Source organism: Coregonus clupeaformis, chromosome 11 (assembly GCF_020615455.1).
Source record: "Coregonus clupeaformis isolate EN_2021a chromosome 11, ASM2061545v1, whole genome shotgun sequence".
In the NCBI taxonomy this organism is placed as follows: domain Eukaryota; kingdom Metazoa; phylum Chordata; class Actinopteri; order Salmoniformes; family Salmonidae; genus Coregonus; species Coregonus clupeaformis.
Window position 1 is genome coordinate 27,071,401 of NC_059202.1, and position 17,588 is coordinate 27,088,988.

Sequence of the window (17,588 nt, forward strand, 5' to 3'; positions counted from 1 at the left end):
ACCCCTTGTTATTGCCATCATGCACAGTTTGGGGCTAAGTTAGAGGCTACACTGAACTTATGCCTCTGGAGCTGCTCTTGAGTCAAAGTCCCCTAAATTGACAAATATTATCCAGAACTTGACCAGGACAAACTCTAGCCTTTCAAGGTAGGCTTTCTTAAAGGGATGGTTCACTAAAACTATACATGTATCTAATTTTTACTTATTACCTAGGCTTGTATCAACCCTATGAGCATACTCAGGTTTATTTGGTAAGCACAAAATCATATACATTTGTATTTTAGTGAACCGTCCTTTAAAGATGGAATCCACAGTAGGGGAAACAGCGTCAGTGGCCGCCCCACTGCTGTTTTTGTTTTGTTGACGAAGCAGAGCTGAGGCGTGTCACGCATATATATTTTTTGCTGTTCTATAGCGTGGCCAGAAAAAAATTGTTCATTGTTTACATTAACTCCTTTGTTTTAATATCACAAATGGACGTGGCAGTTTCACCATCTGTGATAGCATGCCATTTATGATAGTAGCTGTTTCATTCAATCACAGGATTGCAATAAAGACTGTGCCTGTTTTCACCTCACAGAAAAAGTCCCATAATACGGTTATTACCAATCAATAAGTGGATCTTAGAAGAGATACCACAAAACAAACTATAATACACATTGATCCTAATAAAGGTTGATGCCTCTGGCAGCAGTTAGGGAGAGAATGTGGTTTTCCACGGATCCAGCTCACCTGCTATGAGAGAGATCCAGACCCGCTGCGAGGCTGATGCTGCGGCTGCAGGCTGGCTCCAGTCACTGTGCTCCTGGGCCCTCCAGGACGCAACGTCTGACATGACTTCATTGGTGTGCAACAAAACGGGAGGTTTGGGGGCCACCCTGGACCTTGGCGACAACTCTGTGGATCACTGTGCCCCTTCCAACCCCAGAATATAAAGGAGTCGATGTTTACCAAACGATAGAAAAAGGGGCTTTGTGAGTGCTGTACCCCTGAGCGTCCCAGAGGAACACAAAGCTAAGGACGGTGGGATCAGGTAACCATCTCAGGTTACTGCAATGTGATCGGCCCTCACATGGGGCTCCTGTTACACAGCAGCCAAGGTGTGAATTTCAAGCTTCCTTGAGTTCCCTCTCCGATTTATCAACCACTAATGTGTAATTTCCTCTCTGTAGATAGATATCGATCTGCCCTATAAATGCTGCTCATTTGTCATCTAATTGCTGTGCTGTGTATTACAGTATTTTACACACACCACATGCATTGACGAGTTGTTCGTATTTGGGGTCATGTCAATCGGGCACACGTTGAGACGACCTGATACTCTCCACATCTGACATCATGGAAAAGAAGGACAAGCAAACCTGTACTTGTAAAGCAGTGGACGGCTCATAATAATGTCTGGGACAGTTAAAGTGCCACCAACCGCCTGTGCTGTAAAGAGATGTACAGTGCAGGTAAGCCAACAAGGAAAGCAATTTCAGACAAGGGAATGTTTGGACGTGCATAGTTTCCTCTAATCTGTTTATTCTAAAGAACCACCAGACAATAGGCGTATTACACCAAGGAAGTTGTCTTGACAGGGTGTTTGTGTGTTTTGCTAACTTTAAAACAGTGAAGTGATGCAATTTCCCCAACCTCTCAGTGTTGGGCAGTTGAAATAGCACTGGTGTTGAAACATAGGCTTTTATGGCTCTGCCAATTCTCCCAGTAAATATTTTCACTTCAGAAGCGTGTTGACAATAATACCTTACGCAACCATTGTTAGGGCAGTTCAGAAAGGTTAAGCAAGGGTTGACGAGGAACAACATACAAGCGTGTATATTAGACAAATACATTTTACATTTTCAGGCCTGTTCTTTCATGTCATCCTACACTATGAACCTGATAATATTGACTATATTGTTTGTTTATCTTGCTTTATCTGCAGTGAAAATGCCACAACGGCCCTAAAGTCATGTGGTGTTGACATACTGTATTTATCAGCACCACCACAAGTTTGAGAACGCACAGAGATTACATTGTAGGCCTACTGTACTGTAGCAAACAAATCTTTCTCATTCACATACTTTCAAGTCCTACATCAGCTCTCTAAACAGTCTAAGGTTTGGTACCTTTTATTGTCTTAGAACAGACTGAAACAGGATGGGTGGAGAAAGAGGAAGAACGATGAAAAGATGGAAGGAAACAGGGCGAAATGATAACTGATAAGCCTAAGATTACACAATATCCCCTGCCGTGAGTACATAGCCAGGACCTGGTGTCCAGTCCCTGAAATAGACACAGCAGCCTATAGTTTATATAGTGCCACTATTCTGGGTGTAGTAGTACGGTTTTATTTATGAGAATTTGTAGTTTTCTGTTCTATGGATGTACTGTAAATCGGTATACAATTCATTGACCGAGCTCCCAATAAAAACTATATTATTTTCAATTTAAAACGATAGGGTAAAATTAGGGAGTTTTTGACTTTATCAGCAACACATGTAGATTACTGTTATGAATAACTGGAGATTGAATAAAGCTCAGTGGTCACAACAACATCCCCAATGAGATCTGTCTCCATTGTCCCTGCATCTGGTGGTGAGTCAAGAGGACTGGAATAGGCCACAAAAATAGCTAACCAACAAGCCTTGCAGTAAAACCCTTAAGCCCTCACATTCACCACTTACTTTCATAACCACTCAACGAGCAAAGCTAAAACACACCGTAGTTGACCTTCACATTATATTTTCATTACTTGGAGAGCTTATTGAAAAAGTTGTCAAGTAGACGCAGACGGGAGGAAAAAAGTCAGCATTGCTGAGAGAAGTTACATAAGGTTTTCCACAGGTCTACACTTCACTCCTGAAGACTTCAAGTTCAGGTTTTATTGTCACATGCACAAATACAGTGAAATGCTTAAGGTGTCTGCCTGCATGCTTTCCAGTCAGACAAACCTGCAGCTATTTCTTCTAGTGATCTGGAATAAGATCACTATGCACTTCAACATTTGTAGTGGCAAAAAGCAAAGGTTCTTGCTGGTGAATCATTAGGTGGCAAGTATAACATGACCATGCTATCATGCTGGGTCAGCTAGATAGTTATTAGCATCAGACAGGCAACTCCATGCTATGTCTATGTACTCTTTAGCACATCTAAGACTTCTGGAACGTGTCATTGATTGGAATTAAATTGTCTCCTGTACTAAAATATGTTTGAATCACAACCATGATATGTAAAAGATATGGATTTACTTTTTTAATGCTATGAGTGATGACAGACATCCAGCTACACATTTCTGGGGAAGAGAAGATACATTAATTAATCCATGATCTGTCAGAAATCCTTTACTCAAGATCATCTCTTGTTCAGAGAAGGAAAAATAAGGTATTTTATTCATATTTTCTCAAAAAAATGTGAAACACAATCTCCAAATGGTCTTTTAAACCTTAACTGACTAATACAGTAGCCAACAACTCTGCAGTCTAATCTGCATTACCTGAGAGTGACAAACAATGCAACAACAAAAAATAAAAGTGAAATAATTGAAAACTCCACCCAAAAACAATATATTGGTATTTGTTTCATTAGTCCATTGGTGCCATAGTCCCTACATTTTGCTTGTCAGCAATCAAGTTCTCAAGAGATATATATATATCTTCCAAAATAGAGAAATCCTCCCCGTACGATGCATAACAGCACTACAATGATCAACTAGGGACAGAGAACATGAACAATGTTTTTTTGCCATAAAAGCCTGTATGCACTGAGGCGCTTCAACAGACTACTGAAACGTACACCCCTTCTACGCAGAAATCTAATGTTTTTATTATAACAGTGTAAGGCATTAATACCCTGAGTTATACAAGCTACGAGGGTAATGACAGTTAATGCAATAGGGGGGAAAGGACAACGATGACGAAACTGTCATGTGGCTGTGCGTTTGTAAACCAATAATTCATTTGCTTGAATATCGCGCCACAAGGGCCATAATAAATCATAATATAAATAGAAGCAGCATCCGACCGTTCAGTGACATCACAGTAGTGTCTCCAGTGCCTCTACCTCTATCCACGGCTGCAGGTGGAGACTTCAACATAAAAGGGGCGGTTAGACACGTGGGCGTGGCTAGAAATGAGGGTTGGTGACGCCCACTCCTTGGCACTCGATGATGTAGGTGTCACTGCTGGCATTCTCGTCATCTGCCTTGGTCACTGTAAACTTAGCCTGGGAATAAGGAAAGAATTTGATCTAAAAAAGTTGACTTTATAAAACCATGGATTGAGTATACTAATTTTCCCATGGAGTCTTTGGAAATCAATTAAACTGTGTTTTTGGACCCACCTGGGTGAGCTGCTCTGCCACATGGATGGCAGTCTTCGTGTGTAGGGTGACTGGGCCAGTGCGGATTCTGGAGGTGCCGTTGGCCAAGGCCATGAAGAGGATGAGCTGCCAGAGAGTGAAAGAGAGAGATAGAGGGAGAAGAAGAGTTCAGCAGCTGACTACAAACAGAGGAAGTTCAAGTGGCTGCTGTGAGATGGAGAGGGAGGCAAGGATAGGTGTGGTGTCAAGCACCTATTCTTAACTTGAATTTGGAAGTACACGTTACTTACAATGATCCTAGATTACTTACAGGAGGACACCTAAGCTTGCTTTGTGAAATACCCCTGTGTGTGTGTGTGTCATTACTAACCTGGTCCTGCAGAAACTCGTCCACACAGCCGTTGTGCCTTATATTCCTGAGCAGCATCTCTGCAGCCTCGAAGCCCACTTTGTCTGGGTACACACCTGAGGCATTGGGGGACCAGTATTAGACAGCCAATCCTCTCAGCATTTGTCGTCAACTTTTTAATTATTTTATATCTGGGCCCGTATTTGTAGTGTCTAAGAGCAGAAGCGCTGATCTAGGATCAGGTCTCCCTAGAATAAGAGTCTTATACTATTCTGATCGAAAAGGCTAAACTGATCCCAGATCAGCAGATCTCTTACTCTAAGAAGCTTTGAGAATACTGGCCCAGAGGTTATCGGTGTGCGAGGGGGTGCCAGAGAGTCACAGGGGAGGTGCAAACCAGGTCATTGGATAGAGTTCGGTTTGATATTTAAATAATTCAGATGCATACACTCACCATCCAAGCGTATATACAGTTTCACATCATAACATAGACATGCTCGGCATTCTTTGTAGAATGTTGCCCACTAGTGGTACATATTGGTCTGTACACAAGAACAGTGGATTTCTCACCTTTCTTGCCAAGAGCTGACCCCGCAAATATACAGCCTGTGGAAGACTCTGCGATGATTCTGGGGAGAATCGAGACACCATATCAAAAATGTGGTAGAGGTGGATAGCATTTAAGATGACAGACTCAACAGAACTGCCATGGGTACAGTAGCCTTCTCTATTGTCCATCCACCACACTAGGGACACAAAACATTACGCAAGCCATCAGTCTACCTATGAATGATGTTCGATTACACCCAATATCCTCTACTAGTGCAACTGTCTTGACAAGAATCTTCACAGAAAACATTACCATTGATTGTGATTGATACAGGTTTACTGAGGTCATACAGCTATCGATATCTTTTGACAGTGTTTACAGTTTTATCTGGTGTCCCTCTAATTCTCCCATCTCTCTCTCCCCTCCCAGAGGACCTGAACCCTTGGACTATCTGGCCTGATGACTCCTGGCTGTCCCCAGTCCACCTGGTTGTGCTTCTGATCCAGTTTCTAAGGCGATGGAAAACCTGACCTGTTCACCAGAGGTGCTACCTTGTCCCGGACCTACTGTTTCGCCCATCCCTCTCCCTACCCCACCTGCTGTCTCGACCTCAATGCTCGGCTATGAAAAGCAAACTGACATTTATGCCCGAGGTGCTTACCTGTTGCACCCTCTACAACCAGTGATTCTTATTTGACCCTGCTGGTCATCTATGAACGTTTGAACTTCTTGAAGAACGATCTGGCCTTAATGGCCATGTACTCTTATAATATCCACCTGGCACAGCGAGAAGAGGACTGGCCACCCATCAGAGCCTGGTTCCTCTAGGTTTCTTCCTAGCCTAAGTTTTTCCTAGCCACTGTGCTTCTACATTTGCATTGCTTGCTGTTTGGAGTTTTAGGCTGGGTTTCTGTATAAGCACTTTGTGACATCTGCTGGTTTAAAAAGGGCTTTATAAATACATTTGATTGATTGAGTGGTAATGCAATGGTTAATGTCATGTAAATAAGCTCACATGATGCCGTTGCCACTTCCACAGGCCATGTCCTTCTCCTGAAGTGTTTGGATGTTGATGTAAAGGTCCTTTATCTCTCGCCTGATAACTCTTGTTGCTGTCGTTGCCATGTCCTTGGCGAGCTGGAAGAAAATGAGTATTTGAGCTCACTCAAATCTGATCTCAGAATCTACTTCATTATTTCATGTGCATTTAAGTCCAGAGGGGTAGCAGATGGACAGGTGAAGAAAACTGCTCCATCACATGGATTTCACCTGTTCAGAAACATCTACAGTGGGGGAAAAAAGTATTTAGTCAGCCACCAATTGTGCAAGTTCTCCCACTTAAAAAGATGAGAGAGGCCTGTAATTTTCATCATAGGTACACGTCAACTATGACAGACAAATTGAGAAGAAAAAAAATCCAGAAAATCACATTGTAGGATTTTTAATGAATTTATTTGCAAATTATGGTGGAAAATAAGTATTTGGTCACCTACAAACAAGCAAGATTTCTGGCTCTCACAGACCTGTAACTTCTTCTTTAAGAGGCTCCTCTGTCCTCCACTCGTTACCTGTATTAATGGCACCTGTTTGAACTTGTTATCAGTATAAAAGACACCTGTCCACAACCTCAAACAGTCACACTCCAAACTCCACTATGGCCAAGACCAAAGAGCTGTCAAAGGACACCAGAAGCAAAATTGTAGACCTGCACCAGGCTGTGAAGACTGAATCTGCAATAGGTAAGCAGCTTGGTTTGAAGAAATCAACTGTGGGAGCAATTATTAGGAAATGGAAGACATACAAGACCACTGATAATCTCCCTCGATCTGGGGCTCCACGCAAGATCTCACCCCGTGGGGTCAAAATGATCACAAGAACGGTGAGCAAAAATCCCAGAACCACACAGGGGGACCTAGTGAATGACCTGCAGAGAGCTGGGACCAAAGTAACAAAGCCTACCATCAGTAACACACTACGCCGCCAGGGGACTCAAATCCTGCAGTGCGAGACGTGTCCCCCTGCTTAAGCCAGTACATGTCCAGGCCCGTCTGAAGTTTGCTAGAGTGCATTTGGATGATCCAGAAGAGGATTGGGAGAATGTCATATGGTCAGATGAAACCAAAATATAACTTTTTGGTAAAAACTCACCTCGTCGTGTTTGGAGGACAAAGAATGCTGAGTTGCATCCAAAGAACACCATACCTACTGTGAAGCATGGGGGTGGAAACATCATGCTTTGGGGCTGTTTTTCTGCAAAGGGACCAGGACGACTGATCCGTGTAAAGGAAAGAATGAATGGGGCCATGTATCGTGAGATTTTGAGTGAAAACCTCCTTCCATCAGCAAGGGCATTGAAGATGAAACGTGGCTGGGTCTTTCAGCATGACAATGTTCCCAAACACACCGCCCGGGCAACGAAGGAGTGGCTTCGTAAGAAGCATTTCAAGGTCCTGGAGTGGCCTAGCCAGTCTCCAGATCTCAACCCCATAGAAAATCTTTGGAGGGAGTTGAAAGTCTGTGTTGCCCAGCGACAGCCCCAAAACGTCACTGCTCTAGAGGAGATCTGCATGGAGGAATGGGCCAAAATACCAGCAACAGTGTGTGAAAACCTTGTGAAGACTTACAGAAAACGTTTGACCTGTGTCATTGTCAACAAAGGGTATATAACAAAGTATTGAGAAACTTTTGTTATTGACCAAATACTTATTTTCCACCATAATTTGCAAATAAATTCATTAAAAATCCTACAATGTGATTTTCTGGATTTTTTCTCTCATTTTGTCTGTCATAGTTGACGTGTACCTATGATGAAAATTACAGGCCTCTCTCATCTTTTTAAGTGGGAGAACTTGCACAATTGGTGGCTGACTAAATACTTTTTTCCCCCACTGTAAGTCGGTTGTTTGTAAGTACACAAGTGGAATAAGGACCAATCCCTATTTCTCTGGTGTAATTATGAAAACCACAACTAATTCCAAATTAAAATGTTATTTTATTTGTCACATGCACTGAATACAACAGGTGTAGACTTTACTGTGAAATGTTTACTTACGAGCCCTTTCCCAACAAAGTAAGAAAAGATTATACAAGGAGTACTCGTACGGAGTCAATGTGCTGGGGTACAAGGTAGTTGAGGTAATATGTACATGTAGGTAGGGCTAAAAGTAATTACTACAGTACTACATTAAAAGACATGCTCCGGTACCTTGGTGACTACCACCCGCTTTTGGCTGGATGTGTCAATGTGTAGTTCATACATGCATAACATCTTACCTCAATTAGCCACAAAATCACTAGTTTGAAAGCAACGTTTTTCTTGAAGCCGCGCCATTACCCTACATTTCCTCCCATGTGGGCCAGCCCCCTAGCAATTTGAGTGCTAGCCAATGAGCTTCAGCCTGTCGCATTTGAGTGACAGCTAGCAAAAAGGCCTGCCCAGTGTTATCCAATGAGGTTGCAGGGCGGGCCCAACGGCTCAGTGGACACAGCAGAGAGAGAGCAATGACGTGGTGCACATACAGCTGCAGAAAAAATTAAGAGACCACTGAAAAATTAGCAGTTTCTCTGGTTTTACTATTTATAGGTATGTGTTTGGGCAAAAATTACATTTTTGTTTTATTCTATAATCTACTGACAACATTTCTCCCAAATTCCAAATAAAAATATTGTCATTTAGAGCATTTATTTGCAGAAAATGACAACTGGTCAAAATAACAAAAAAGATGCAGTGTTGTCAGACCTCGAATAATGCAAAGAAAATAAGTTCACGTTCATTTTTAAACACAATAGTAATATTTTAACATCGGAAGAGTTCAGAAATCAATATTTCATGCGTCTTGGCATGCTCTCCACCAGTCTTTCACATTGATGTTGGGTGAATTTGCGCCACTCCTGGCGCAAAAATTCAAGCAGCTCGGCTTTGTTTGATGGCTTGTGAACATCCATCTTCCTCTTGATCACATTCCAGAAGTTTTCAATGGGGTTCAAGTCTGGAGATTGGGCTGGCCATGACAGGGTCTTGATCTGGTGGTCCTCCATCCACACCTTGATTGACCTGGCTGTGTGGCATGGCGCATTGTCCTGCTGGAAAAACCAATCCTCAGAGTTGGGGAACAATGTCAGAGCAAAAGGAAGCAAGTTTTCTTCCAGGACAACCTTGTACGTGGCTAGATTCATGCGTCCTTCACAAAGACAAATCTGCCCGATTCCAGCCTTGCTGAAGCACCCCCAGATCATCACTGATCCTCCACCAAATTGTACAGTGGGTGCGAGACACTGTGGCTTGTAGGCCTCTCCAGGTCTTCGTCTAACCATTAGACGCCCAGGTGTTGGGCAAAGCTGAAAATTGGACTCATCAGAGAAGATTACCTTACTCCAGTCCTATACGGTCCAATCCTTATGGCCTTTTGCAAACCTCAGCCTGGCTCTTCTTTGCTTCTCATTGATGAAGGGCTTTTTTCTAGCTTTGCACGACTTCAGCCCTGCCCCTAGGAGCCTGTTTCGAACCGTCCTCGCCGTGCACATCACCCTAGCTGCCGTTTGCCATTCTTTTTGTAGGTCACTTGATGTCATCCTATGGTTGTTGAGTGACATTCGAATGAGTTGGCGGTCATCCCGGTCAGTAGAGTCGTTTTTGCCCTCTGCCGGTCTGTAGCTTTGTTGTCCCCAATGTCTGCTGCTTGACCTTGTTCTTATGAACCGCCATCTTTGAAATTTTAAGGATGGAAGCAACCTGACGCTCACTGTATCCCTCTGCCAGTAAAGCCAGAATTGACCCCTTATTTTCCTCACTCAAAACGTTCCTTTTCAACTCTTTTGGCATGGTCAATAGTTATTTTTTGATTAATATTACTTTTGAGGTACTATTAGCACTGTTTTTGCCATCCAGCTGGTCCTATTGCAAGAGGATAGTGATGACCACTGCAGTGGTTTTTATACTTTTCCTCGTTAAATAAGATTTGGTTCATGTGATCACCTAATCAGTACCTAATTCAGTAGAATGAGGTGTGCCTGTGTTGGAATTCAACAGACACTGGAATAGAATGGCTGTCATACATGTAGAGATGCTGATTTAAGAATGTGCAGTGGTCTCTTAATTTTTTCCACAGCTGTATATCACAAAATACGCAATTTTCGGGGACCACTTTTTGATCGTGATTGCTACTTTTAGAACTACTGGCTAAAAAGTATACAAAAGTACCGGAGAACATCTTTCACACACAGGTACAGTGCCTATAGAAAGCCTACGGCCGTTGAACCACATTTTGTTGCGTTACAAAGTGGGATAAAAATGGATTTAATTGCAATTTTTTGTTAACGATCTACACATTGTAATCTGTAATGTCAAAGTGGAAGACACTTGTAAAACATTTTATAACGATTAATGAAAAATAGAATACTAATATACCTTGATTAGATAAGTATTCACCCCCTTGAGTCCATACATGTTGGAAACACCTTTGGCAGCGATTACAGCTTTTTTTTTTTCCCCTGACGATAGCTCACCGCTCTTCGTACTTGGCGACTTCAACCTCCTGACGTCTGCCTTAGATTCATTTCTTTCCAACTCTCTTTCCCCTCCTTGCCTGTTTTGACCTCACCCTTTTCCAATCCCCTCCAACTCACAAGGCTGGCAATACACTTGAACTCATCTTTACTAGAGGCTGTTTACCTACTAATCTCACGGCTACCCCCCTACAGGTCTCTGATTACTACTTCGCTTCCGTTTCTGTCTCCCTTTCCTTTCAACGCTACACCCCAACCCAACTCCGTACTCCGTTCTGCCACCTCTGGTCTCGTCAGCTTCCGCTCAGTGCAGTCCAAGCTCTTCACCTGGCACCCAAATGCTGGAAGCAGCTCCCCCATGAAGCTAAGACAGCAGAGTCCCTGCCCATCTTCCAAAAGCACCTGAAACCCTACCGATCATGCACCATCGCAATCGTCACTCTCCCACTACACTCTCCTCTTCTATCCTATCATCTCTCCCTTCTGTTAAATCCTTCTTCCTCCCGATTCTGCCTCTTCGACCCTACACTCCTCTCTTATCCTATGACTCGCACAGTCCCCTTTCCTCCCAGCCGGCTTGGCCCTCCCACTACGTGGTTGAGTGACTCATTGCGACCTTACAGAACAGGGTTGTGGGCAGCTGAGCGAAAATGGAGGAAAACTAAACTTCCGGAGGACCCATCATCCTGTCACTCCCTCCTCTCAACCTTGTCTTCCTCTGTATCCACTGCTAAAGCCACTTTCTATCACAAAATGTCAAGCTTCTGCCTCTAACCCTAGGAAACTATTTTCCACCTTCTCCTCCCTCTTTAATCCTTCACCCCCCCCGACGACAACTTTGTCAACCACAATGAAAAGAAGGTTGACGACATCCGCTACTCATTCACTCAGCCTATTGAGTCCACTGGTCCCACTAATACAGAACTACCCTACGCTTTGACCTCTTTCTCCCCTTTCTCTCCAGATGGAATCCTGTGACTAGTGAGGTCTGGCTGCCCGACAACCTGCCCGCTTGATCCCCTCCCCTCCTCCAGACCATCTCTGGAGACCTCCTCCCATTCCTCACTTCCCTCATCAAGTCATCCCCGACCACTGGCTGCGTCCCCTCTGACTTCAAAAATGGCCGGAGTCGCTCTCCTCCTCAAGAAACTAACACTCGACTCATCTGACGTCAAACTACAGACCTGTATACCTTATTTTTAAAAATCTTTCCAAAGCACTTGAGCGTGCTGTCTATGATCAACTCTCTGATAACCAGTCAGGCTTCAAGACTGGTCACTCAACCGAGACTATTCTTCTCTGTGTCACGGCGGCTCTCCGCAATGCCAAAGCTGACTCTCTCTCCTCTGTTCTCAACCTCCTAGATCTATCCGCTGCCTTCGACACCGTGAACCATCAGATCCTCCTCTTCACCCTCTCAGGGCTGGGCGTCTCAGGCTCTGCACACTCTTGGATTGCATCCTACCTGTCAGGCCGCTCTTACCAGGTGACGTGGAGAGGATCTGTGTCTGCACCACATACTCTCACTACTGGTGTCCCCAGGGCTCAGTTCTAGGCCCTTGCCACTTCTCTCTATACACCAAGTCACTCGGCTCTGTCATATTCTCACATGGTCTCTCCTATCATTGCTTTGCGGATGACACAACTACTTTTCTCCTATCCCCTTTCTGACACCCAGGTGGCGACACGCATCTCTGCGTGCCTGGCAGAAATCTCTGCTTGGATGTCGACCCACCACCTCAAGCTCAACAAGACAGAGCTGCTCTTACTCCCGGGGAAGGCCTGCCCACTCAAAGATCTCTCCACCACGGTTGACAACTCCACAGTGTCGCCCTCCCAGAGTGCAAAGAACCTTTACGTGACCCTGGACAACACTGTCGTTCTCTGCAAACATCAAAGCAGTGACACGCTCCTGCAAGTTAATTCTCTACAACACCTGTAGAGTATGACCCTACCTCACACAGGAAGCAGCGCAGGTCCTAATCCAGGCACTTGTCATCTCCCGTCTGGACTACTGCAACTCGCTGTTGGCTGGGCTCCCCTCTTATGCCGTCAAACCGCTGCAACTTATCCAGAATGTTGCAGCCCACCAGGTTTTCAACCTTCCCAAGTTTTCGCATGTCACCCCGCTCCGCCGCACACTCCACTGGCATCCAGTCGAAGCTTGCATCCACTACAAGACCATGGTGCTTGCATACGGAGCAGCAAGAGGAACTGCGCCTCCCTACCTCCAGGCTATGCTCAAACACTACACCCCAACCCAACTCCGTACTGCCACCTCTGGTCTCTTGGCAGCTCCCGCTCAGTCCAGTCCAAGCTCTTCTCCTGGCACCCCCCCAAATTTTTTTTTTATAATACAATAAAACAACTTTCCTGAATCAGCGCTTGCACTTCACAATTTTCAAGTCTTGCCATAGATTTTCAAGCAGATTTAAGTGAAAACTAACTTGGCCACTCAGGAACATTCACTGTCTTCTTGGTAAGCAACTCCAGTGTAGATTTGGATTTATGTTTTATGTTATTGTCCTGCTGAAAGGTGAATTCCTTTCCCAGTGTCTGGTGTAAAGCAGACTGAAGCAGGTTTTCTAGGATTTTGCCTGTGCTTAGCTCAGGGTTTCACAAACTCGGTCCTCAGGACCCCAAAGGGTGCACATTTTGGTTTTTGCCCTAGCACCACAGCTGATTCAAACAATCAACTAATCATCAAGCATTTAAAATATAAATCAGCTGTGCAGTGTTGGGAGAAAAAACAAAAACAAAAAAAACATGTACCCCTTGGGGTGCTGAGGACCGAGTATGGGAAACGCTGGCTTATCTCCATCCCGTTTCTAAACATCCTGAAAAACTCCCCAGTCTTTGCCTATGTCAAGCATACCTATACCATGATGCAGCCACCACCATGCCTGAAAATAAGGAGGCAGTTACTAAGTGATGTGGGATTTGACCCAAAACATAAGGCATTGCATTTAGGCCAAAAAGTACATTCCTTTGCCGTGTTTTTTCTTCTTCTCAGTATTATTCTGTATATTTGTATTCTTCTTTTCACTCTGTCATTCAGGTCATTATCCATCCTCAGTTTTCTCCCATCATAGCCATTTAACTCTGTAGCTGTTTTAAAATCCCCAATGGCCTCATGGTGACATCCCTAAGTAGTTTCCTTCCTGTCCTGTAGCTCAGTTAAGGACGACTGCATCTTTGATGAGTCTGGGTGGTTTAATATATCATCCACAGCATCATTTTGTATTTATTAGGGATGAGAGAGAGTGAGTCCACAGAGTGAGTCCATATAACTTATGTGATTTGTTAAGCCAAATTTGACTTCTGAACTAATTCAGGCTTGCCTAAACAAAGGGTGAATACTTAAGCAACGACTATATTTTAGTTATTTAATTTGTCAAAACGTGTAGAATTATCTTTTCACTTTTACATTGAGTATTTTGTGTAGATCAATTACAAAAAAGAACAATTAAATCTACTTAAATCCCACTTTGTAATGCAACAAGAAGTGAAAAAGGTTCAAGCTGGTGTGGACTTTCTATAGGCACTGTATAACAGTAACTTAAAGTAAAATGGATAGGCAACTATAACCCAAAGTCATTGCTTGTTATGGTACCTTATAGGGTAAAACCCCAGCAACAAAGGACCTGCCATATATCTTGGAGATGGTTCCTCGTTCGGTCATGTTGACAGGGCTCAGCTCGCTCACTGGGCTTACCTTCGCCACCACCTCACCTCCACCTTTGGGGTAGTAGCCCCTATTCAAGACAAGAACATGTATTGTCATATTTTGGGGTACAGACAGTATTTTCACACCAACATTAATCTAACAGGGGGACGATACTAACCTCATTCTCAAGTCACAGTTGAAATGTACACCAAACTTCTCCACAATGGGCTTGAATACCTAGAGGAAAATGTCAAACTTACTTTAGAGTACATCTAATGGCATTTAGCAACACAAAGAAACATTAACTTAAAAATAATAGGATGGCAAATAAGAGGATGTTTAGTGACAGTCATAAACCAAGCAGTCCATCTTCAGGCATATCTATAGACAGGGCATTTAAGAATTTGAGAGAACTAAAATACCTGATTTCCCAGGAACACAACACCCACATTACAACCACTGGTACCTCTCCCAACACAGGTTAGGGTTAGCCATACCTTGATGGTGTAGTCAATCTGCGGGGCCATGTCTGCGTTGGTGCCCCCTTTCAGACAGAGCTCAGAGGGGCCGTCAGCGTACAGGGCACAGGGTAGAGAGACCTGCAGTAGCAGCCCCACACTTCTGGAACAGAGCGACATAGAAGTACACGATAAATAGGGAAGGGAAAAGGGATAACTAGTCAGTTGTACAACTCAATGCATTCAACCGAAATGGGTCTTATGCATTAAACCCAACCCCTCTGAATCAAAGAGGTGCGGGGGGCTGCCTAAAATAGACATCATCGGTGCCCGGGGAGCAGTTGTTGTTGGGGGTTAACTGCCTTGCTCAAGGGCAGAACGGCAGATTTTTCCACCTTGCCGGCTCGGGGGATTCAAACCGGCGACCTTTTGGTTACTGGCCCAACGCCCTTAAACGCTAGGCTACCTGCCGCCCCAGGAGACATACTCCCAAATGTAAATATCCCCCATCGTTATACACAAAATGGATTTCCATGTAAAAATTGACACTGAAGTATATTGTATCTTCTGAGGCAAAATGTCTTTCCTTCTATTTTGTGAAATTGTCAAACTCTACAAATACTTTTAGATATTGTTTTGGGTAATGTTTATATGGGTATCAAGTATCATGTCAGGTTTTTAACAAGTGTGTTTGGATAGCCATCCACAGCTCTGTCTTTCTTGTCTGAGATTAGGAACCAGAAACTGTCTGTCCCATACTCCCATTGAATGTGCCGTCAGGGATAACGGTGGTGCAGCCTAACAAGACTTACCCTGCCGTTTGTGGGTCTGCGGTGTGATTCCCAGCTTTTATTTTCCCAGGGGTGAGTGTGACTTCTGTGGATCCCACTGAGCCTCCCTCAAGATTTCCACAACAAATGTCCCTCACCAACTCCAACCCTGACAGATGCTGTGGTCTAGTAGTGAAAAGGGGAAGGGGGGGTAGGGGTTAACAATGAAAGGAAAAATACTTCACTATTTCACTTGAATAATGACAAAATGTTGGCTATGATATTATCTGCGCTGAATAACACAAGGCTATGAGGGAAAAGTTTTGTAGTTCAGTTGTTGATAGCGATAAGTCAACAGCCATGTGCTTGCCCATTACCAACAAAGGATCACATGAAAAATGTAGCTATGAGGGTAGGCATCTGCCATTAAATATTAAACAAAACAGACAAGTTACAGACCATGGGCTGTAAAACAGTTATCGATTGTCAGAGATTAAAGTTGACGCTCGTTCTGCTTGGAAAAGAAAGGTCCTTTAAACCAACTTTGCTTTGTTTTCTGATTCACTAAACTTCTGTCTGGGGACGCCGGGGATTGCCCCAGGGCTATAGACTGCAACTGGAATGAAGCTTTATTTTATTAGTAGGATGACATGTGGCTTTTGTTGTGATCTAGCTAGCTACATACTCAATAATATCAAGACATAGAGTTATGAAATTAATACCTTAATCCTGGTGTACTTCTACCTGCGCGAATTTTGTTTATTCTGATGGATGCGCCGTTGATGCAACTCAGTGCGGCAGATACTCTCAAAATTTGCCCGCCCTGAAAGAGGACAAAACATAATATACACAGTAAAGACATATTCTAAGTTCAATGTCAAGTCATGTTGATAAAATATGTAGTAGAAAGTGTATTTTAATCGTGTGAAATACTCACACCCTCCATTATACTTCCGTCCATTTCCACCATTGCTGCGGCCATTTTTGAAACAAGAAGAAAAATATTTATGCTTTTCAATTACTTCCCCACTATAAGAAATTGATGATGTCTGTCTTTAAAGATGTGAAAACACGCAAATGTGGATGGTCTGCTCTGAAGTAGCTTTTTACAGCGCTTGTTGTAGCAGACACTCCGCCGGCGTCTGGGGCAGCAACTCCAATTGAGAACTTCCCCCAACCGTCACTGCGCAGTGCGGTAGTTATCAATGAAAGCAATTTCTTATTACTTCGAGAGAAAAAAAAATTAAATCCCACAACGACACGAAAAAACGGGTTGTATTTTAACTGCGATGTTAACGTGTTATTCACATTTTTCCATGAAATGTCGCTCAGCATTAAAGCTGCTACTCTTGATTATGTTGATTGTTTGCACATGCGCAATTGTGATCAGCAAGCAACCAAATGACTCACCCCCTCCCCGTTCAAATTTGGAAGAGTAGTGGGAAAGGCCTAGAAAAAAAACTACTAACAAAATCATATAATAATTATGAGAAATCATAACAATAAACTAATGCATAGGCATTAAAGCGGTGGTTCACCGAAATTACAAAATGACATTGGTTTCCTTACCCTAGTTATTTAGCATTTTCGTGCTACATGACCAAATCATCCTAAATTCTTTGAAGTTACTTATATATGATTTGGACATGAAGCGTGAACATGCTAATATAAGTACCATTGACTTGCATTGGATTTGTGCCACAAATGCCAAAAACGTACAAACCCCACCTCTTTAAGGAATAGGATAAAGTAATCCTTCTACCCCCCCCCCTTACCCCACCCCCCCAAAAAACAAACAAAAAAAAATTTGTAAAGTGGTTGTCCCACTGGCTATCATAAGGTGAATGCACCAAATTTGTAAGTCGCTCTGGATAAGAGTGTCTGCTAAATTACGAAAATGTAAATGTGAATGTAAATTTGAAACAGTGTTCAGGTAAACAAAACCAAAGCATGAATTGCTGTCATACCTTGTCCATATAAACTGCTT

At 43.4% G+C, this 17,588-nt stretch overlaps 1 protein-coding gene across 2 annotated transcripts; it reads right to left on the minus strand.

The window, feature by feature from the left end:
• Positions 1 to 3,215: 3,215 nt before the first annotated feature.
• LOC121576469 (RNA 3'-terminal phosphate cyclase-like) lies at positions 3,216 to 16,987 on the minus strand. 2 transcript variants are annotated; one of them, XR_006002486.2, is made up of 12 exons: positions 16,539 to 16,987; positions 16,324 to 16,424; positions 15,644 to 15,787; positions 14,871 to 14,994; positions 14,552 to 14,610; positions 14,320 to 14,461; positions 6,217 to 6,338; positions 5,222 to 5,280; positions 4,673 to 4,767; positions 4,324 to 4,428; positions 4,045 to 4,206; positions 3,216 to 3,277 (listed from the first exon to the last, which is right to left on the minus strand). XR_006002486.2 is itself a non-coding variant. In XM_041889631.2 (11 exons), exons 1-11 carry the CDS (start codon positions 16,581 to 16,583, stop codon positions 4,108 to 4,110), a joined length of 1,095 nt encoding a protein of 364 aa, XP_041745565.1. In that variant the 5' UTR covers positions 16,584 to 16,987; the 3' UTR covers positions 3,216 to 4,107. The 2 variants fall into 2 exon arrangements, 1 of the variants encoding a protein (XP_041745565.1); XM_041889631.2 differs by having other exon boundaries at positions 3,216 to 4,206.
• Positions 16,988 to 17,588: the final 601 nt, after the last annotated feature.

Excerpts from the sequence above, each read along its gene's own strand:
- LOC121576469 (XM_041889631.2), bottom strand. The coding sequence starts at position 16,583 with ATGGCCGCAGCAATGGTGGAAATGGACGGAAGTATAATGGAGGGT. Across the intron at positions 14,611-14,870 it reads AGATTGACTACACCATCAAG|GTATTCAAGCCCATTGTGGA; the intron begins GTATGGCTAACC and ends ATTTTCCTCTAG. Across the intron at positions 4,207-4,323 it reads TGGCAGAGCAGCTCACCCAG|GCTAAGTTTACAGTGACCAA; the intron begins GTGGGTCCAAAA and ends CCTTATTCCCAG.